Genomic DNA, 20,995 nt, shown 5'->3' with positions numbered 1-20,995 from the left:
CAGAAAGTGCCACGCGTCTTGGCAATCAAGTATTTACACATATCACTCCTGTGCCTCTGTGACTGGTATTCATATCATCCTTGTTCCGGTGAGACTATAGGTAGGGGAGGAATATACATTCGATAGCACGAATACCATCAGAGGACCTTGCGTGTAGGGTATTTTATCCCCACTATGTCGCCACAGCTAGTGGTAAAGTCTGTTGGAGATACGAGGCTCCAGTTCTCTTATCTCGGACGTTTCGGGGGGTATATTGCATATAGAGCATTAAAGGGATTTCAAGCATCTACAGTCATGGAATGCTTTATAACACCCCCTTCCCCCGAACAGCTCCGCAAAGCAGCAACCAGACCTACTATAGGACTATCGCTCTGCTGAGCTTCCACAAATCAGGATGTCTTCCAATCGCGATCAACATGGCATCCCATTGAAAATAACCGTCATCGGCGCCGGTATCGCCGGTCTCTCCTCTGCGATAGCACTGGCCGACTCAAACCCCAACCACCAGGTCACAGTTCTGGAATCTAATACCTCCCTCAGCGAGTTCGGCGCCGGCCTACAACTCTTCCCCAATAGCACCCGCATCCTGAACAAATGGGGCCTCACACCATCCTTAGAGAAGGTCGCGGTCCAGTCCTCGCATATGTCCTTCCGGCGCTGGGAAGATAACACCGAGCTGGCCATCAACATGAACAACCCCACCAGCACATGGCTCTACGGCTGGCCCCAGTGGCAAATCTACCGACCTGACCTGCAGCAAATGCTTTTCGAGCGCCTAAAACAGCAGCCCAATGTGACCGTTCTCTTCGGCGAATCTGTCGTCTCCGTGGACCACGAGACCGGTACTGTCAACACGTCAAACGGGGATGACTTCGAGGCGGATCTTGCCGTCGCAGCTGATGGAATCTGGTCTCGCTCCAGACAATGCCTACCCGCGTCAAAGGGTGTAGCCCCCACGCCATATAAGGAACATCACTACCGTGCGGTGATTCCGCGGTCGCGGATGCTTTCCAATCCCGTGACGGCGCCGCTTATGTCGTCCCCCGAAACGAAAGCGTGGGTGGGGCCCGGCGTGTTCGTGCTGGGGTATACGGTTGCCTCGAACGAGTTGTATAATGTTGTTATTGGGGTCCCGCGGCCGCGCGAAGGAGTGCCCCTGGGACGGTGGAACAACCCTGCCGATGTTGAGACCATGCGGGGGCTTGTCTCGGAGTGGTGTGAGGAGGTGCGCGCGTTGGCCTCTCTCGTACACCAGGGCGAGTGCGTTTCCTGGACGCTGGGGGAGGTCGGTCCGATTCCCAGCTATGTGAGTACGTCTGGACGACTGGCGCTTGTTGGGGACGCAGCGCATGCTCTCCTTCCGCATGCTGCACAGGGGGCGGGCATGGCGCTGGAGGATGCGGCTAGCCTTGCGGAGTTCGTGGGCCATTTGACGTCGACGGAGGATGTGCCCTCGGTGATGGAGGCATGGAGCGGGTTTAGACAGGCTCGCGTGGAGCATTTGCGTAGTATCAGCCGGGGCACTGCGGTTGATATGACGCTTCCGGATGGTGAGCTTCAGATCGCACGGGATGTGAAATGGAGTGCTATTCGCGATCACCAGCGAGCGCAGTTGGCCGAGCTCAGGATTGATAGGGTGAGAGAGAAGGTACTCACGGAGAGGCCGGCGCCTGATCCAGCTTGTAAAAGCACGGTTGAACCGGGTGGGAGGATGTGGGTGCATGGGTTTGATGTGAGCGAGGAGAGTAGGAAGTTCTGTTCTGAGTGTCTTGAGGTGGGGGTGTAGTTTAGGACACGGCAACCTGTTGCATGTCATGATATTTTGGGCCGTATGGCTTCTGGCCACGGGCTGATCATTTCATGTCAGAGCAATAGGGACTTCTGGCTCGAGATTACCGTAGGAACTCTGGGTGTTGGTCGTCGCGGATCTTAAAACAAGCCATAAAAGCTAAGCTAACTCTGTACAAATTATAGCTTTGGTATTGAGCAAGACTCGAATGGCAAGGAATATATATTTGAACTGATCACAAGTCATGAGCAGAGGTTTGTGCGATGCATCACCTATTGGACACATATTACCAATGACCCTGATATAAAACTTCTCATCTCATTTACCAAGTAGTTCCCCATGTTTAATTAGTCGTACGATTGTAATTGATGCGATTACGATCAGTCTCGGCCTCTATCAAAGATGGGTGGGTATGCGTATTTAGTTGGCTTTGCTCTACCTTACGTTATTGCCTTCATGAACAGTGTGAGTGTGTGGCCGGATTACGTATCGCTCAGTTGGAATAGTCCGATTCTGACCTTTAGTGTTCGAGATGGATAACTACACCTCCTGAATAATTCCAGCTGCAGCGGATATCATGGTTTTATTAACTAGTTTATCGTATGATACTGTATGTATGAGGTATTTTACAGTTTCCCAGAATGCTACCTAGCGCTACTAAATGCATTGAATGCTCCATTCAAATTCTCGTACTCATCTATTACCATTCTATCTCCTGGGTTGACACGAGCATCCGTTTCATTTCCTTCTAGAAGGTGTGAACTGTGAGGCGCAGCTCTTGCCTTGTGGATTCCCTGCTAGGAAGAAAGATCGGAGAGGTAAGGACTCACACAGGTCGCCAGCTGCGGCAGACCAGCCACCTCACTCTCCGGGATGGAAAAGATGTGAGCTCTCCGAAGCTTGTGGAGAGATGGATTCTATGAATCTACTATGAATTATATGATACTATAATTGAATTATAGTCATACCATCTCATTTATGATCGTGTTGGACGCTGTAGGGTATGTATTTGGGTATTATTGCGCCCAGGGGTGCTACCGGCGTAGTAGATGTACTGACTGAAATGCACAGTTCAGTTTTCGATACAGAAGGGGCTCCTTGGTAAGACTGATGGTATCAAGGAAATTGTATGGAGTGCCCGCTTTGACTGGTTTGGTTGGAGTATAATCGGGTGATCTCTGCCTGCCTCCCCGAAAAGCATAACTAATCTATGAGTTGTGGGCTTGCCTACTGCGCGCCAAGTCTATTATGGAATCTTCGGAGGCCCTGCCTCTGTCAATACCTCAGCCTCTACGCGAGGGAACGGGAGTGTACGGCGGGAGTAGCGTGGTAGCTGAAAAGCGCCACATCTGACCATCGTTGTTGATAACGTTCATGACATCAGGGAGATGATCTTTCATGTGATCTCAATGAGGTGATTATGATGTTTCGCTAGATATCTTGGCGTATACTTGGAATGCTACCATCCGTCATACTACGGAACCTGCCAATGTATTTAGAATGGTACCAGGGACTTGATTACAAGCGAATTCATGTTGTTTGGGTGCGATAATCTCCGAGATAGGAATGTTGAACCAGACCGCTAGTTTCTATGGCTAGCTGAGGTCTTGCAGGAGAATTCGGGGCGGTCGTAAAAGTCTGGCGACTACTGGAAGTAAGGTACTGCAGGGATAAGAATCTTGCCTCGCTCAGTCACTCGGAGTGCTCCTGTAGGAGACACATCAGGAAATGAAGAATTTTGCGAAATACTGGAAGAAGGTTATCTAGGGATAGTAAGATTTGCCAGCCATGATTGACCATGGATCAAGTTATCAGATCATTGCCTCTTCTATGCGTCCCCTCGAGCACGAGATCTCTCACACAGACGGCTCATGCGTGTCAGAGTATTGGATCATATTACTTGGACGCAATTTGACGGTCGCTCCGTATTCAACACCGTCACTTCACGCGCTATAGTTGGTAGTAGTGGTTGGCGTGTGATTAATAACATGCGTTTACTTCTTTGCAACCAAGATCACCCTTCATCCGTCTTTGATATTAGGATATCAGAATTTTGGGATCTCGGGCGTAATCAGTATTGCAATAGATTGGTTTCTAATAAGAATCGTACTGTAAGACTTTCCAGGCAAGTGGGTGAATCATTTCAGACCCCCAGAGACCCTAGGGCTTTTCTATCCTACATGCAACAATGGCCTTATTGACCAATTTATATAGCCCCCTTATTGCATGGCGACCCCTTCCATACAGATAGGGTCATGTCACATGATAGCGTAAGGGCCACAAGCTAAGCAGACAAGCGCAACGTAGATCCTGCTTGTATTATCTTGTTTCATCTTGTCATTTCCATTTCTCGGCTTTTGTCGCTTGGTCTTTTCCATATTAGGGGACCTTCTCGATGATCTAATGGACAAGTACTGCACAGTCCACCGTCAGTTAATCCAGGTGAGTTACACACATGCAGATAAGAAGCAAATGAGAGAAAAACACATACAATAATCCCGAAAACCGATGTTTAAATATCTAGTCCAGACAGGCACCAATATTAGCCCCGTGTTTACCAGGCTTTCTAGGACCCCCCGAACCGACCTGGCTACCACAGGCTTCCCTTCCACCTGTACAACCCCAGCGATTCACAATGGCTCTTTCGTTTCAACTGCATATTGAGGATTACCAAGTCAGGCTCTATGGTACCACTATCATAGCCTTCACTTGTATCATCACGTTCCTCTCCTTTGGACTTGCCAAATACAACTCAAGGATTGCAAGATCTAATCCGAGGCGCGCAAAGGCCTGGAGGCAGTATGGTACGCGACGCCCAGCGAGCAGCTCAGATTCCGAATGGGCAACACAAAGAGAGTCAGAGTTCTATAAGGAACTCTTTTTCAAGCTGCAAAACCTGGAGGAATTCCCTGACACAATACCTACCGGACGAGAAATCTTCCTACTTCTGCTGTCGCAAGCATTGAAAGATCACGTCGAGGCCCCACACACCAGCAGCATATTGTCGATTAAACACTTCGACGAGAAGGAGCTTGCGCGCTCTCTCCAGGACCATCAGGATGAAGTCACTAGGCAATACTATGAATATATTAGTCGACGACGGTCCGGCGGTCCGCGGGAGCTCTTTGATAACAGACAAGTGGCAGGAGATCGTCTGCGGGAAATTGCACCGTTGAAGTTAGTCGACGGGGCCTGGCTAGGGCATTTTAACAAGATCACCATGCCCTTTTTGTTACGGCCAATCATGAAACAGACATGGCAAGTGTTTACTGAGGAACTCGGAAATGGGAACCGGGAACAACATCATGTTAAAGTCTTCGACGAGCTTCTGCGAGTATTTGAGCCAGATTTGCCCTCGCCAACAACAAAGACCATCCTACATCCTCGATACGGTCTAGGCAATCTCAAATATTGGAGGGCAGCAGCGGCACAGCTGCTAGTTTCTCTCTTCCCGCATGAGTTTGTTCCCGAAATTCTTGGTTTTAATATGCATTTTGAACTCCTCCAACTGGACACCATGCAAGCAGCAAAGGAGCTACCCGAGGTTCAGCTCAACCCTTATTATTTCTTGCTTCATGTTTCAATTGACAATAACCACTCCGGTCACGCTGCTATGGCTATGACGAGTGTTGTGGACTATATCCACCATCTTGCTGAGACTGAGGGTGAGGTAGCTGCTGAAGTGGGGTGGAAGAGAGTCCAGGCTGGATACGTCCTCAGCGAGTGGCTATCTCAAAAGGGGAACCAGGCAACCAACATTCTTCCGCAACTCAATAACGACTCGAATGTTCGATTAGAGTCAAAAGTTCTTGCCATATTTGGCTCAAAGACCCAGGCTGCCCATCGACTGCATTGTGGTAGCCGAGTGAAGATTGGAGGCCGCCTGCTAACTGACTGGCTGAATCCTGAAGCATTCCGGGCCGAGGAATGGCAGCAGGAGTTTATTCGATGTTTTAGCACATGCAAGCCATGGATATGTTCAGGGGACAGCCAGAAGAGCAGATTGGTGCAAGAGCTACAATGGGGAGGGAAAATGTACGGCTCATTCACGAAAAATGAAGTCGAAACACTTGAGCTTTGGATTGACTCCCTAACAAACGACCAACTTCCTTTTTACTATTCTTTCATCGGCCCTATCACACGCTCCAACAGTCAAAAGCACAATGAACCTGGCGCCAACAAGAGGGCCAAGCTCGTCCGCGCTCTCAGCGGTGAGAATGCCCCAATGGCATGCCTGCTTCCCAAAGGACCATTGATGAAGTGCACGAGTGACCTAACAGCAAATCTTAATTTATCTTCTCTATTGCCACTCTGGTTCACGCAGTGTTGTCTCTTCGAATCATTTGTGTATGCCCCGGGGCGAACGACCGACACTATTGGCTGCGCTATGATACGCTTCTTGCGGGCTCAGTCCGGCTTTGACACGGATCACCTGATTGTTACCGGAACCGATGGGTTATACACAGGAGAGAATAAGGGAATCATTGAGTTCGGTCTAGAAATCACTCTTCGAGCATCTCTCCCCGTTCCCCACGACCTCAACAGTCTCCTCTCCCGCTGGCCGTCCGAGTTTGCCACAACAATGCTCAAAGTAGCCTCCAGCCCTATCCGAAACTTTGGTCTCCTGCTCGGCATGTCCATGGCGTTTTTAGAATTGCAGGACATGGTATCGGAGTTTTCAAATCCTAGCTTGCTGTGTCCAAAGAGCAGGATGCGGCTTGGATCCTTGGCCCGGAAGCAGTACCAATGCTTGCAGGTCTGTTTGGAGGAAATACCCGCCGGAGATAAACGCCATGTGGACTTCCACTACGGATATGGTATAGCGAAGGCGGAGATAAATAAATGCTTCAAGCCAACGGAGTGAGAGTAGACAAACGGTCAGTTTCTATCCGCCTAGCTTTCCTTGTACACCATGCTCGCCATTATATAGTTGCTGAATGTAGGAAGTTTCATAGAGCCTAGGGCGCCCATGTCAAAAGCCACGATGGTTCTGCCAAGCTCGGGGCTTATTGTGAGATCACAGTGATGTATCAATGTGGTGGGTCTCTTGCGGTGCGATTTCTCGCCCGCTGATCGATTAGTCTCTCCGCGTGCTCCCGCCGTCCTGCGTGCGTGCTCAAGAGAGTCCTGGTTATACCTCTCCGATCTGTCCTGCGAATTAAACAGTAAGCTGCTACCATACTTGTGCAATTCCAATTAGAGATCTTTAAGCGCATCTAATAATTCACAATCAGAAACGGCAACCTTTGTCAAGGCCCTTACAACTCCATTTCATGTCCGGATCAAGTAGGTCTCATAGTAAATTTGACTATCGCCCTTAATACTTGAGGGGAAGACCCATGGATATCAAGCTTATGATGTTGTAACTCGTATCTTTACCCTCACATCAATACAGCGCTCTGAAGCCGGTTTGTGGTCGGAGTAAGGAGCATACAGTGAGCGCCCCAAACTACATACATGGACGCAAGGTTTGTTGCCCTCAACCCAAATCAACATTCCTTTGTCATGGGAGTATTATCCATCAAGAGCTTGCGCAAGGAGCCACCTGATTTCCTGGAACATAAAACAGTAAGTTTTATTCGACACAAAGTCACTCACAGCCTACCGTATTTAACAAGATGCGCGCATTTACATATGGCGCACTACGTATGTAGCCAAGAGTCAGTATGCCCCTCTGGGAATGATGATTCTGTAAGGGGTGACTCTATCTATAGGTGCGGTGTACAGAGTATAGAATTTTTATGATTGATCTGCTCTTCTGGTTCAGAGTGCCGTACAAGCAGCTCCTTGATGTATGATAAGAATTTATGGTGTCATATTGCGACAGCCTAAAGGTTCGGAGGGCAGCATGACTGTTTTATAGAAGTTGATATTGAGTGAGGTGCACATCACCTTCGACTGAAACTGATTGTAATTGGACAATTACCAGTTAGCCACATTTTATGCCGTCAATTTCAGTGGTGGAGTGAGGAAATTTACTCCGTGAACAAAAACTTAAGGTGAAGAAAACCAAGCTATTGTACCACCTGTGTTTGCTGCTCTTGTCTATCACTGATGCATCTGCTTTCAGACTGTATCTGGAACCTGATTAGGTTGTTCATAATAGTTGCCTACCACGCTTTCTGACATACATCATTACTACAAGGAATGTGCTCCACCATCTATCGACTATCCACAGTAGCTGGCCTTCATTACCTAAAAAGGACCCGACGATTGCACAAACAATGTGCACTTACTTCGAATCGATTTAATTTCAAGATCAGTCTATGAGAATGACCCCTTGTGAGATGGCAGGGGTCGTTTGGGCTAGTTCAGTTATCTAGCAAGGTGGATAGTACTACGGTATGCTAGCATTCTATCGGGCGACGGGCAGTGCAGGATATTGAAACATGCATCATTGGGATCTCTTCTTCTTCCGGCCTAAGAGATCGATTTTCCCTTCCCCGCTTCTGGCCCTCCTTGGTAAGACGGACATATATTCTTGGGTTTTCTGAATCTGCACCTGACAATTAAAAAACACGGGCCACGATGCTGGTGGTCGGTCTAGCGCGGTAGACTCATTCCAGATATTGACACAGGGCCTCAAAGATATCACGTTCATGGACAACTTTGTGCCACAGACGGCCAGAGCAAAGGCGGAATCCGAGGGTCCGGCTGTGACATTTGGCGCAGGTGTTTTGGTTATGGACCTCTATGCAGCTGCCGCGAGGCATGGGTATAATGCGGTGGCAGGCGAATGTAGCACTATTGGTGTTGCCGGTAGATTTATACAGGGGGGGGTGTCTCAACCGTATTAACACCGCTGAGGGAACTGTCAGCCGACTTGGTTCTCGAATTTGAGATAGTTACAGCAGGTGTAGGATTTCCACCGTGTCGGGACGAGTTCCGTAATTTGACTAACTGAGATGACAGGGCAATGTGGTAGACCCTATGACCCTAATACCCATTCCGTTACAGAACGAATCCCTCGCAACTGAATCTCCTCTTTTCTCCGCCTAACACGGGCCTTCAGCCCCGGATGCGCAACATGAGTTTGTCCCCGTTGAAAACATGCGCCCTCCTCCGGAATCATAACCTCAACATCATACTTCATGAGCACATGTTTAAAACAGGCTTTTCTGCATATGCGACGCAAAGAACCTCCCCGGGCAAACTTGAGATCCGTGCCCAAAGCCGAAATGGTCCGCAGATGTTGAGGTAAAGTTGTATGAGGCCAAGCTTGCAGTACGATCTGGCTTCTGGCGGAGGTTAAAAAACCGGTAGCCGTGTCGAACTTGTCGCCGTCAGGCCAGGTCGACCCGTCGACAATGTGGGACGTCAAGGCCATGATCGGAGTGCCGTTGGAGATGATAAGTCCGTCGGCTAGCACGACTTTCTCCGTGGCCAATCGCTGCAACAGGACTAATATCTAGTCAGTAAAGGAGGTCACTCTTCTGAAGTGTAGGCAGACAAGAAAGAGAGACATATGAATAGATTCAGGATGTAAACATAGTGTCTCTCTTATAACACTATCCATGAGCACTAAATTCTGCAGGGAATTCTTGTTGAAGCTCTCCTTTTTAACCATGTTAATATTTTCCGAATGGAGGTCACGGATTAGTTGTTTATTTCTCTAAATTAAGTACATGACATGAGTGAAGAGCTTGTCTCCTCTATCAAACAACATAAGGCATAGACTAATAACATATAATACAAGCTTATCTTAATAGCCTTCTACCTTCTGATATAGAAAACTAAGTAGGCTCTTGGGGTTAACTTCTAAGCCTTGTTTATTAAGCTTCTCCTTTAACAGGCCTAAGAGAGTATTAATATATTCAAGAAGGGTCTTGAGTCTCTGATAATTAGGGGAGAATTATATGGCTAAGGGTTTTACCCATGCTAGGAAGAATCAAAGTTCATATCCTGCGATGGCGGGTAACTTAATATATTTTAAGCTTACCTTAACCCACTCCGGGTTTTAATAGTAGTTTAGGTTATTGATAAATATCTGGGACATGATCTGTGAGAAGAGTTTCCAAATACTATCCTTCAACATCACCTCGTGAAATTCTGATGGACTCGTCAGCCCCAATGTCAAATTCCATCCAACACGTCAGAGTATGGAGTGGCAATACCAGGATTGTCAGTCCAGACTTGACGAAGTGCGTAGTCGGATTCTTCATTCAGTGGCTGGGTAAAGTTTCCTTTGGTCCAGTTAAATTTAACAGTTCCCCTCGGTAACTCACGGCATCATGAGTGGCAGAAATACGGAAGGTAATGAACGGCTCACCCAGATGGCGATTAAGTGAGTGCTTCGCCACAGCTTGTATATCTTCTTGTCACTTGTTATCGTTGCCATCGGCTCGAAGCCGTGAACACCATTGTCTAGTTTTTGCCTCCTTGTAATCCGTTTTTCTCCCCATAAGGGTGGTTTTCCTTACCAATGCGAGTCCGCTGGCGAAATCCTAAGCCCTTTTCATTGCGCATCATATCGATATAATTGCGACAAAGGATCAAACGATACTTAGAATCGGTATACAGATAGAAAGCATCTCCATACTGTTCGAAAGTAGATTCCAGGATTAGAGGGCAGGCAATGGATCAAGATTGGGCGACTACCGACCTTTTCTCGACAGGACCGGACCATACCAAGGGAATTATCCCGGAACCGTTTTTTGGCTTTGCCATTTCCCAGCTTATACCATCTTCTGCCAATAACTGGTAGCCCCGATGGATTTTCCAGCGTTGTGGACTTCCACCAGTAGCAGAATATAAAGATAGCGAGCCCATTATAGAGATAAGGTGAGGTGAGTTCGAACTCTCAATATTTTGAGATCACGTCTTCCAGATTGAAAGGCATTTCGCAAAAGTCCTTGGGATGAACAGCCTCGCCCAAATGTCAGTCTGAAATAGGATCTTTGAGCAGGAAAGAAGATTCGTAGCCAGCTATGCTGTTCGAAGGGAGATGGGATGGAGGTACCTACAGCCCCTGGTCATTTAACAGCCGATGAATACCTATTATTGCAGACATCGGCCGCAGCTGGGCCGTAGGCAAGGCTGTAACACATAGTTCTGCAAATCAAAGGCTAGATACCCGATAAGTATTATGATCCTACACATCCCTAGACACGAATGTCGAACCAATCCTTGTGCATATTCTGTACTAATACAAATAGAATATCCTCAATTATTACATGCTTCACACTACTTTGGACTACTAGGATGACATGGCATGTAGCTGTAGTATTTATAAGGAGTAGTAACGTCCAGTATAGATCATCCGTAGGAATTTTAGTTTGTATGGCCTTGCTTCCGAAGGTTTACAATCCGCAGACCGTATTAAAAGATACAAAACAAGCAATACATATACTAGTGTTGACGTATGTGGCTCCAGATCTTTTGCAAGGGATATGTGATTGGGAGTAGAGGTCATGCTTTGGTATATACATAACACACTTCTATGCAACCCAGCCCCTGCGCACTCGTTTTCCATCGACAACTGAAAGAAGAAGAAAAACAGAAAAAACAACCGAAAAACCGCAAAAGACGAGCTCTCGCCTAGATTTAATTTATCTGACTCGCTTCATGAGGACTTCCAATTATCCTTTGATACCGCTCTGGGGTTGCTGAATTCTACTATCATCCTCTGTTATGGTCTGAATTTGGTTTCTGGTATTGTTCTCATTGGGTATGCATTTACAACAAGTTTCGCCGCTTTATCTATATGAATCATACCTATACTGGGTATAGTATAGTAGAGTAGGTGGCGCACAACCGAAAAAATTTGACAAGACCCCAGTCTTTTCCTGAACAGGAGCCTTGCCTGTTCTCACTGTTGTCCTTACCAGGAAGCCCAATGTGATTGGTTGTATGATCACTAAATTCAAAGTCAAAGACACAAGTCTCGTCGAGGACCTGTACCAGTGCTTATCACCATTGATATGGCGCTTAATTAATGACTAGTTATTTTGGAAGCCGCCGACAATATCGGTAGAATTCCCTCCTTGCCTATTACACAACCTTCGGTAAGGAAGCACGGTGGGAATATAGAAACCTATCCATGCCTGGATCCCTTGCACTGAAACTATAGTGTTTCAACCATCATATTATATCTAAAACTTCTGAATAAGGCCAGGTGGTTACTAGGGAATAGCATCATTCGTGTCCTACATTAAATCTATATAACAGGATTATCCTGCCTTTGGATGGGATCTGAGCATTGATTGATCTACTTTTTTACGTGTTATAGGGTGTATTTTATTATTTACACGTTTGCACGGATAAAACCGGGACTTAGTTGATAGGAATATTATTCTAGTAGACATATGCTTAAGTATAGATACTTATAAAGAAGCGGCCAGGTTACTATATATAGTAATATAGGGACCCTTCGTTTGCGAATAAGCAAGCGAAATCCATGAATAGACTTGAGTGAAGCTACCGAAGTCATGGCCCGGGCTAGGTTGATTAAGCGTCAGCAACCCCGTACATAGTCAGGAGATAACTTCAAGAGCGAAGGAGCGAGATGCTCTGGTTGAACTTACTATGCCTTTTTCTGGATTATCTGATGTGTCATTGCGTGTTCGGTCCAGCCAAGTTCGCCAAACAGGCAGGTGATTACCTCAGTAATCAGACTATCGTAGTCGTCCAAAACCTGGAAGTATGCCTTGGGGATAGGATCTGAGTCTGTCGGTGCTACCTCCCAGTTCCATATGAACGGTATATACTCCCTCGGCTTCATTCCAGGTAACGACTTCGCGTACATTGTTTTCCAGACTTTCTCCATGACTTGAAAACCACGGTCGATAGCCTCGCCCTTCAGGCGGCCTCCTAGAGTCCAGAACCCATAGGCTTCCCTCAAGGTTTTCACGTTTGCACCCACATATATCTTGTATCTAGAGTGCTTCAAGTCGGCGCAGTCGAGAGAGGAACAGCTTCTGGAGTCCACAAGGAGATGCTTAGTGGCGGCTAGGTACTCATCCACTTTTGAAAGCCCGAGAGTAATGGGATGGTCTCTCGGAATCGTCTTGATGCTATCTATTATCATGCGCACATAATGGACACCATTCGTGAGAGATCGTAGGAGCGGGACACAGTAAGCCTTCATTTAAGTGAGTGCTCGTGGAGATCAAGCCCGATATGCCCCTGAACTTTGATTCCATGTTCCTGAATACCATCCCAGCACAGACAAGCCTTGTGGTTCAATAAGACCAAGGCGTCCCTAGAGTAGTCAAATAATTAAAAGTCTAAGTCAGTCTGAATCCGGCTCAAGTCTTCAAGCCGCCTCGCGGCGTATTCATTCATGGGATCTTGGTTCGCCCCTGCCATGGGTCCTATTGGCTCAATCCCTATGCGACATATGATGCTGAGCCACCTTGATAGTTGATGCTGAGGTCACATGGATCTCCGTTATTCATGAAGTAAGGCCATGGTGAATTCATTTCTTGTAATTTAAAAATGGCCCAAGCACTAGAAGAATAATGGAGTGGAGCATTAAAAAATAACGATACTGAGCACCACTTGTACCCTGAACAGTTCAAGTAGATCTCAATAAGGGGGCCAACCTTGTCCCACCAGAGCTTTTACTCCGGGCTTTGAAAGGGCAAAAGAAGACTCAACACCTGCCATGGCCGTCCATCACCATGGGTAGTGCCACTTTCTCTGATAGTGCTTGGATAGAGGGTTCTTGCTCAGGTCTCATCTTGGGGAAACGCCGTGTTTCAATGAATAAGGGAGTGGCTTGAATGGTTTCTGAGAAGACGTCGCTCTCAGGCGTAGTGCGTGGGGTGGGGTTATATATATTGCATACTCTGGCGAGGTGAGGGTGACATGCTGGGAGTGTTTAGAATATAACAGGAATCTGCAAGTCTCCTTGTAGGAGATACCTGTACACTGTCGTAAGAAGGTCAAAATGATGCAATCTTCCCTCACAAGGGGAATGCACCTAGACCCTCCCAATTGAATTCATATCCTGCTGAGCTCTTGCTCCTAACATGGAGGTACAGCCAATAAATAGCTCTCTCTAGTAAACAAATCGTTTCAAAAACTGGCCCTGCCTGACTTTGCTGATTGGCTGAGGTGTTATTTGAAATTATTTATTCTAATTTCGAGACTTTGAGTGATAAGCAGAAGCCCCACTCTCCCGGTATGATATCCAGTGTGGATTCCACCCTTATCTAGGTAGGTATTATTCACACGGACAGCGATGGTATCAAAACGCATAACAAAAGGATATAGGAGTGATGTGTCTCAAGCTTTTATATTACTACTTCCTTAGGATTGAAGGTATCTTCTAACTTGTTCGTAAGATCTGTATATTTCCTTTCTCCGGGTATTTTAAGCATTTGCTCTTAGATATCTCTTAGATTCCACTCGGGTGGTCGCAGTCATATCCGAATTGGGATGAAGTTTCGGAAATGGGGCTGCTCAATTTTACTTGCCCACTCGCCCTTGCTATGGCATACCATTTTGTTCGTTATTACTGTGTCCGAGCGACTGCAAGGGAGAAAGGAATATCTTGCTTGCTCCACAAAACATTCATTTCGCACTTAAAAGGGGCAGGAAATGGGCTGGTTGGGGAGGGGTTAAGAAGGAAGAATACCATAGCCCTCCCCGTCCGCGGTGACGGTGTGTGATCGTTTTTTTCTCTAATTACGTGGGGACTTTTCAAACTTAGCTCAACATCCCGTTGCTGTATACTTCAGTTATGGCGAATAAAGTCGCACTCGGAGAAGGGTGTGGCGAAATTGAGGAGCAAGTTCGCCGAATATCGACCCTGGAAGTTATCTGGGGAGAGAATGAACCGAACAATCCAAAGAATTGGCCAGTATGGTACAAGATCTTTGGGATAGCGACTAACTCATTTATGCCTACTATAGTGTAAGTGGATCACCTATTAAACACAATACTTTTGTTCATTAGCTCATAATATGGGCCACTCTGCTTAGTGGTATCTATGCCTCTGCCTATACTGCAGGTATCAGTGGCATCCAGGCTTCATTCCCAGGCACATCCAAAACGATGGTACTGCTAGGAGGGACAACTTATCTATTAGGACTTGCTCTGGGGTCTTTACTGTTAACCTCGCTGAGTGAGATTTATGGTCGGCGCCCTGTCCATATTTTATCAACTGGGCTACATAGCCTCTTGGTAATCCCCGCGGCATTGGCGCCCAGCCCATCTGCTATTATAGCCAGCAGGTTCTTCGGAGGCTTTGTTGTGAGTGCAAGTTTGAGTACATCGCCAGGATCCGTTAGTGATCTTGTCAGTGATAAGCACCGGGCGCTGGCATTTAGCTTTTGGAGCCTGGGTGCGATGAATGGTGCTGTTATTGGTATTATTGAGATCTTCTCTATTAGCCTTCCAAAGACCAAACTGATGACGACTAGGGCCGATCATGGGTGGCTTTGTATTTGAACATATGGGTTGGCGATGGATCAACTGGATTGTAGGAATTTGCAGCGGGGCTTCGTTCTTTGCAAACTTCCTTCTGGAGGAGACCTATGCCCCAGTCATCCTGGAGAGACAAAGGAAAATTCAACACCGAACAAGGGGCCCAAGTTGGTGGAAGCGCCATGACGACGATTGCCAACCGTATGACTGGGATAAGGCGAAGACAAGCATTATACGACCCCTGAAAATGGCCTTCTTCGAACCAATATGGTAGACAGCATTCACTTCTTTCCATAAATATCGTTTAACTGACTCTCCGATACCTTTATAGTCTTATGCTAAATGTTTACGCTGCTATATTCTATGCGATACTCTTTCTTTGCTTTATCGGTTATCCAGTCGTATTCGAACAGCAACGTGGATGGTCACCTGGGATAGCAGGACTAGCATACTGCGGTATTAGTGTGGGAGTAACTTGCGCCGTTATCCTTGAACCCGTGATTCGTACTTTTCTTACGAAATACTACCACGATCCATCTGGTAGCACTCTCGATGCATACATGGTCCCAGCCTGTATAGGAGGGATCTTGGTTCCTATCGGCCAGTTTTGGTTTTCATGGACTGCGCCCCAAGAAAACATCCACTGGATTGTTCCAATTCTTGCCGGAGTTCCATTTGGATTTGGTAATACGCTTGTGTTTATCTATATCCTCAGTTACCTGTCGGGCAGCTATGGTATATATACTGCGTCTGCTGTAGCTGGGGCCACGGCGCTCAGATACAGCTTTGCTGCGACTCTCCCACTTGCAGCGCCAAAAATGTATGACACGCTTGGGGTGAACTGGGCTGGCACGACTTTGGGATGCTTAGAGATCATCCTTATTCCAATTCCCTTCATATTTTATAAGTATGGAGCGAAGATTAGGGGGCGTAGCGCCCTCATATCAAGCCTTAGATAAGTGCGACGGAAGGTTAACCTTAGAATATTTACATAGCTGAGTCGGTTTTCTCCTCCTAAGCTGATAATTGATCTCAATAATTCTGTAATCGGGAAACATCCTTCGAATAAGCTGGGTGTGGAGCCAATTGCCTAGGTCTAAGGACACTTATTATGTAGAAATACGTATCCTGGAAGGGCCATTCATGGGCAATTCAGTTAGTAGCCTTCTCCTTTGATGCCCCCCACTGTTTGAGTATTATATTAGGTCAAGTCAGTTAATTTATGCAATCCTAGATTCGGTTGTTTTTCGATGTCGATTATGACACTCCCCTATAGTGGTAACCCGATTTAGTGGTCATATATTGCTCAAGTAATTTGAAAGTGTTTGTTTAGTAGACGCTTAAATGTGACCTATCATGCATCTCATAGACCATAGGTGCACCTAGAGGCGATCTCATTCCTTAGCCCATTGACCTGGTAGCCAATAGATAAAAGCTATTCCCTTCCTCTAGGTTTTATAGTTGAATGCACATAACTACGCACGCGAAAGGATCTAGCTCGCCAAGACTAAATGGTGACTCCGAAGAAATTTGATTCCTTTTTATGGTTTGAAGGATTGCAACCACTATTTAGTATAGAAATTTACCTACACGACATCCACGCTCTGGTAAGCAACTTTACCGCCAAGACCTTGCAGGTTGGCGGCCTAGGTCTTTCTTATTATTCTTCAAAGCAGAGCTTATCCCTGATCATTCCACATACCTTTAGGGGCCTTTATAGGCATGGTCTCGGAGAAGGCAGCCCCAATGACCCTTAAAAAAAAAACAATATATAAAAGCACAAATGCCTAGGTGTAAATGATGCAGGACAATTCAGTTGTAGGCCAGGATAAGCAAGCCAGTGCCAAGAAACTCCTTCTGTGCCCACACTAGAGTGGGGCCTCTCCATATGGGCTTATCGTCGACTCCGCATGGGCTCCGAACTCAAGTGTGGGACGTGGCAGCCTGAGGCTTAACCGGGTAACCGCGTGTGCGATCCACCTAACCACGCATAGTAGTCACCGTTCCCTAAGTAAATAGGACGCAATCAAGTATTGAAGGCCATGCCCACCGGAGTATAACTCAACAAGTCGTATTCATTACGTGGCCGGGCTCGAAACAATCGATGATCATCCAAATTTAAGAAATTCACAGGAAGGCTATGTCCAAGGCACCTGCATGTGGTGTATAGACTAGAAATTCAAGGATCTCCGTGGCATAGTGTGGCTGGGGTCACCATCCTCCAATGTTAAATGAGATTTTTGGGATAGAATAAACTACATTCGTAATATACAGGTGTCAATATGTAGGAACACAAGAAAAGGCAAGCCCTCGCAATATGGTGGAACTGTCATCCTAGAGGCTGACCAAGGAAATGATGGGAAAAGGACAGCGGATCTTGCTAGACCATTTCACAACAGTTTCCATATTGTCTCCGTGTTGATCTTTCTTGTCGACTTCACTGTCACCTTGCGTAGTAGCCTGCCTATTGATTATGCCGACAGACATGCCATACTTCTTGTAGGGGGCCAAGCGGCCCTGTTTAAAGAGATCGTAGGGAGTAAACAACGTGGTGGACGGCCAGGAGAGATCTCGGTGGCATATCATCTCAAGACCACTAGACCAAAACGTTGACCAACGCTTGGTATAGGGCTTAACCTGACTGGTATACCCAACATATCATACGTGCAATTATTAGAGTCTGGGATAGAGAGAATTTTATCTAGGACAAGACGTGCACGATATATCTACCCAGAATATGCCTATCGGTGTGATCTGCCGCCCTAAAAAGCCCTCAACTATATAGTATTAAACTTTGATTTAGATAAAATAGCTAGCTAATCAACCAAAACGCAAGAAGAAGAAAAGAAAAAGGAACCAACATGTTATAACTGTCTATGCTTGGATAGGTGATCATTGAAATGGTCAAGCACAGCTGGGTAGCTAATTAATTCTCCGATATTGCAACAAGTTATTATCACCGCCTGGGGGCTGGTGCAAACTGAGAGGGAACAGAGGCTGTTTGTTGTGGCCTCTGTACTTGTAATGGACTATCATTTGGCTTGATGGCAACTTTGTTTCCACAATAAGTGCACACATGAGCGAAGGTGTTACCAAACCCGACTAGGCATGGAATGCATATACAGCATATCCCACAAGTTAGACAGCAGAGAACAGCAGCCAACCTATAAACAGTTAGACTTTATTTTACTCGGATGTTGGGATGGACTTACATGGTCGTATCTGATTCCTCCTCCACGATACGGGTCATTGCTCTTTTCTCGCAGAACATACAGTCTATCTGCTGTGGTGTCTTCGTTGTAAGTTGGTTCAATGGAGTGACTCTTTCATTGACTGGCACATATTCAAATTTAGATGTGGTTACTGGGTACGTTGTTGCTATCGAAGAGCTATTATTTTCTGGTATCAGTATTATGTGTCTCGATACAATATCGGCCATCGAATGACTCACTATTCTTGACTTGTCATGATATGCCTCGGTCCAGGGGATGTCTTGACCGATATTCTTTCAATCGGCGGGACAGAAATTGCTGGCCGCTGTATATGCAGCGTTTCATCGGGAACTGGCTGTATATGTGAAATTTCACCATGATTGTTTCGTTTGCAAGAGACATCATTGTCGACAATGTCTTTCTCAGCTGTCTGCGATTCATGAGGGGGTTCTAGAGTATCTGGACACGCTTCTATTCCCGTGTTCGTTGCCTCGGTGCGTTGCTCCTGAGTCTTTGTTGCTGACATGTTGTATGGTGTTTACAGATATGCGTAAGATTTTGGCACTGATGATCTTTTTTATATAATTTGAAGAGCTTCTTGAAGAGCTTCTCAAACAAGTATTTAGGGTAGTATTGCCCTAGTAATCAAAATACGAGCACTGCCCCGCGAAACCATACTTTGCTGATAAAGTTACATGTTCATTGGCTTATTATAACTGTAGCCTTGTGGGGTGGCTGTTTCAGCCTTGTGAGGCGCCTTTCTAAAGCCTCGCGAGAGGCTGGTTCACAGCCTTGTATGGAATCCCGGGGAAAAGGACCTGGTACCCCATGAAAAGGGGTTGGTGATCCTCACTTGATAAAAACTTTTACGCTCCAACTTGAATGTGACTCGGATATTTAATAGGACCTTATTCTCTATATTGACTGAGAAGACAGAATCTGATTCACCGTCATAATGAGACTTCTCAATGTTTCTTCCTTAAGCCTAGAAGATTTTCCTCCCAACGGAATCCCTCCTTACGCCATTCTTTCTCACACATGGGGAATTGACGAGGTAACTGCGGCCGACATCCACCATCCCATCGGAAAATCGAACCCATCATGGGGGAAAGTATTGAGCACATGTGAACAAGCGAAAGCAGACCATCTCCAATATGTTTGGATTGATACCTGTTGTATCGATAAGTCCAGCAGTGCAGAGCTATCAGAGACTTTGAACACGATCTATATATGGTATGAGAAAGCGGCTATTTGCTATGCATATCTAGTAGATGTGCCAAAGACCGATAATCCCCGGCTACGTGGGTCAGCCTTTCAGCGAAGTCGATGGTTCAGTCGAGGTTGGACGTTGCAGGAGTTGATTGCGCCCCGAGAGGTGGTTTTCTTCTCCAACGACTGGACTGAAATAGGACGCAAAACCGCACTGTGTGATATACTGGAGCGAATCACTCGCATCCAGGAAGATATCCTCATTCACAGAAGACCACTTTCGTCGATGAGTTTGGCAAGGCGCATGGCATGGGCTGCGTATCGCGAGACCAGTCGCCCTGAAGACATCGCCTACTGCCTGATGGGTATCTTTTCTGTCAACATGCCCATGCTGTATGGGGAAGGGGAGAAGGCATTCTTGCGTTTGCAGGAGGAAATTATAAAATCCTCCGACGACCAGTCCCTTTTCGCTTGGACCGACACCGATGCTTCACCAACCTCCCTGCACGGGCTCTTTGCTACCTCCCCCTCCCAATTTGCTGTCTGCCACGATATTCTCCCCTACCAAGACTGGGAACCTCGGACACCTTATATCATGACCAACCGCGGGCTTCAGATTGAGCTCCCAATTTTGTGGCGAGAGGAAGATACCTATGTCGCTGCTCTCGATTGCCCATGTCCGCCGGATTACAGCGACACGACGTTCTTGGCGATATATCTGAAGAAATTGTCAAAAGTCAGTGATCAATATGCGCGCGTCAAAGTAGGAACACTGGCGGAAGTGTCGGAGCGTGGCAAACCAAAAACTATCTACGTTCGTCCATCGGGAATAGTTCCGCATAATGCAGTAGAGGGGCTTTTTCCCAAGCACTATGTCCAATTGCGAGGATTTCGGGCATCGCCAGGTTATGCTTTTATCAAGACCATTTCCGCTAATGCCAAGGTAGAAAATCCCCCAGCCCATATCTTATCATCGCGTAATGATATCCCGGCCGGTATTCAAAAGGTCTTCAAAGTGGAAAAACAGGCTCTGAGTCTATCCTGTTTCGTTGTCATGGAGGGACCACGCGGGAAAGGCCTTCTCATCTTGCTGGGGTCGAACAGAGTTTTTGATATAGGTTTCGATGCTATCGAGGCTGACCGTCCACACGAATTCACTCACCATGATCTTCACACCGTTCGGCAGCACTATAAACCCAAGGATCCGGGGACATGGGTGACCCTGCAAAAGCATCGTGTCATAGTCAATGTTCAGCCTCAAGTCCAATATGGGGCCAAGTACTACATGGTTGAAATGGAAATCAAGCCGATCAGAGAAAGTAATGGCTTCCAAGGTATTGTAGAGGAGCTGGAGACCAAACTACAAGCAGACCCGACTGTGATCAGTCCTCAAGCAGCGGTAAAAGTGAGTAAG

The 20,995-nt window shown here is 46.6% G+C and overlaps 6 protein-coding genes across 6 annotated transcripts; 4 read left to right on the top strand and 2 right to left on the bottom strand.

Moving 5' to 3' along the window:
- The first annotated feature begins 253 nt into the window (after positions 1 to 253).
- On the top strand, positions 254 to 1,911 carry P168DRAFT_287429 (FAD-dependent oxidoreductase). The gene has a single exon (XM_024836573.1). It carries the CDS (start codon positions 395 to 397, stop codon positions 1,784 to 1,786), a length of 1,392 nt encoding a protein of 463 aa, XP_024698033.1. The 5' UTR covers positions 254 to 394; the 3' UTR covers positions 1,787 to 1,911.
- A 2,513-nt stretch (positions 1,912 to 4,424) lies between these two features.
- P168DRAFT_247938 (iron-containing redox enzyme family protein) lies at positions 4,425 to 6,666 on the top strand (the record flags this gene model as incomplete). The annotated part of the gene is made up of 1 exon (XM_024834099.1): positions 4,425 to 6,666. The coding sequence occupies one exon, from the start codon at positions 4,425 to 4,427 to the stop codon at positions 6,651 to 6,653; it is 2,229 nt and encodes a 742-aa protein (XP_024698032.1). The 3' UTR covers positions 6,654 to 6,666.
- Positions 6,667 to 12,111: 5,445 nt separating this feature from the next.
- On the bottom strand, positions 12,112 to 12,875 carry P168DRAFT_278920 (uncharacterized protein; the record flags this gene model as incomplete). Its single annotated transcript, XM_024835739.1, has 2 exons — positions 12,112 to 12,133; positions 12,313 to 12,875. The coding sequence occupies 2 exons, from the start codon at positions 12,873 to 12,875 to the stop codon at positions 12,112 to 12,114; spliced, it is 585 nt and encodes a 194-aa protein (XP_024698031.1).
- Positions 12,876 to 14,474: 1,599 nt separating this feature from the next.
- Positions 14,475 to 16,119, top strand: P168DRAFT_294987 (putative MFS transporter; the record flags this gene model as incomplete). Its single annotated transcript, XM_024838002.1, has 4 exons — positions 14,475 to 14,647; positions 14,716 to 15,101; positions 15,157 to 15,430; positions 15,492 to 16,119. 4 exons carry the CDS (start codon positions 14,475 to 14,477, stop codon positions 16,117 to 16,119), a joined length of 1,461 nt encoding a protein of 486 aa, XP_024698030.1.
- Positions 16,120 to 18,116: 1,997 nt separating this feature from the next.
- Positions 18,117 to 18,898, bottom strand: P168DRAFT_278918 (LITAF-like zinc ribbon domain-containing protein; the record flags this gene model as incomplete). The annotated part of the gene is made up of 4 exons (XM_024835738.1): positions 18,117 to 18,262; positions 18,296 to 18,324; positions 18,373 to 18,549; positions 18,612 to 18,898. 4 exons carry the CDS (start codon positions 18,896 to 18,898, stop codon positions 18,117 to 18,119), a joined length of 639 nt encoding a protein of 212 aa, XP_024698029.1.
- A 429-nt stretch (positions 18,899 to 19,327) lies between these two features.
- P168DRAFT_294986 (HET-domain-containing protein) lies at positions 19,328 to 20,348 on the top strand (the record flags this gene model as incomplete). The annotated part of the gene is made up of 2 exons (XM_024838001.1): positions 19,328 to 20,258; positions 20,323 to 20,348. 2 exons carry the CDS (start codon positions 19,328 to 19,330, stop codon positions 20,346 to 20,348), a joined length of 957 nt encoding a protein of 318 aa, XP_024698028.1.
- Positions 20,349 to 20,995: the final 647 nt, after the last annotated feature.

Source organism: Aspergillus campestris (genome assembly GCF_002847485.1).
Source record: "Aspergillus campestris IBT 28561 chromosome Unknown P168scaffold_1, whole genome shotgun sequence".
Classification (NCBI taxonomy): domain Eukaryota; kingdom Fungi; phylum Ascomycota; class Eurotiomycetes; order Eurotiales; family Aspergillaceae; genus Aspergillus; species Aspergillus campestris.
Note: the sequence above shows the minus strand (reverse complement) of the source record. Positions and strands in the feature narration are given on the sequence as shown.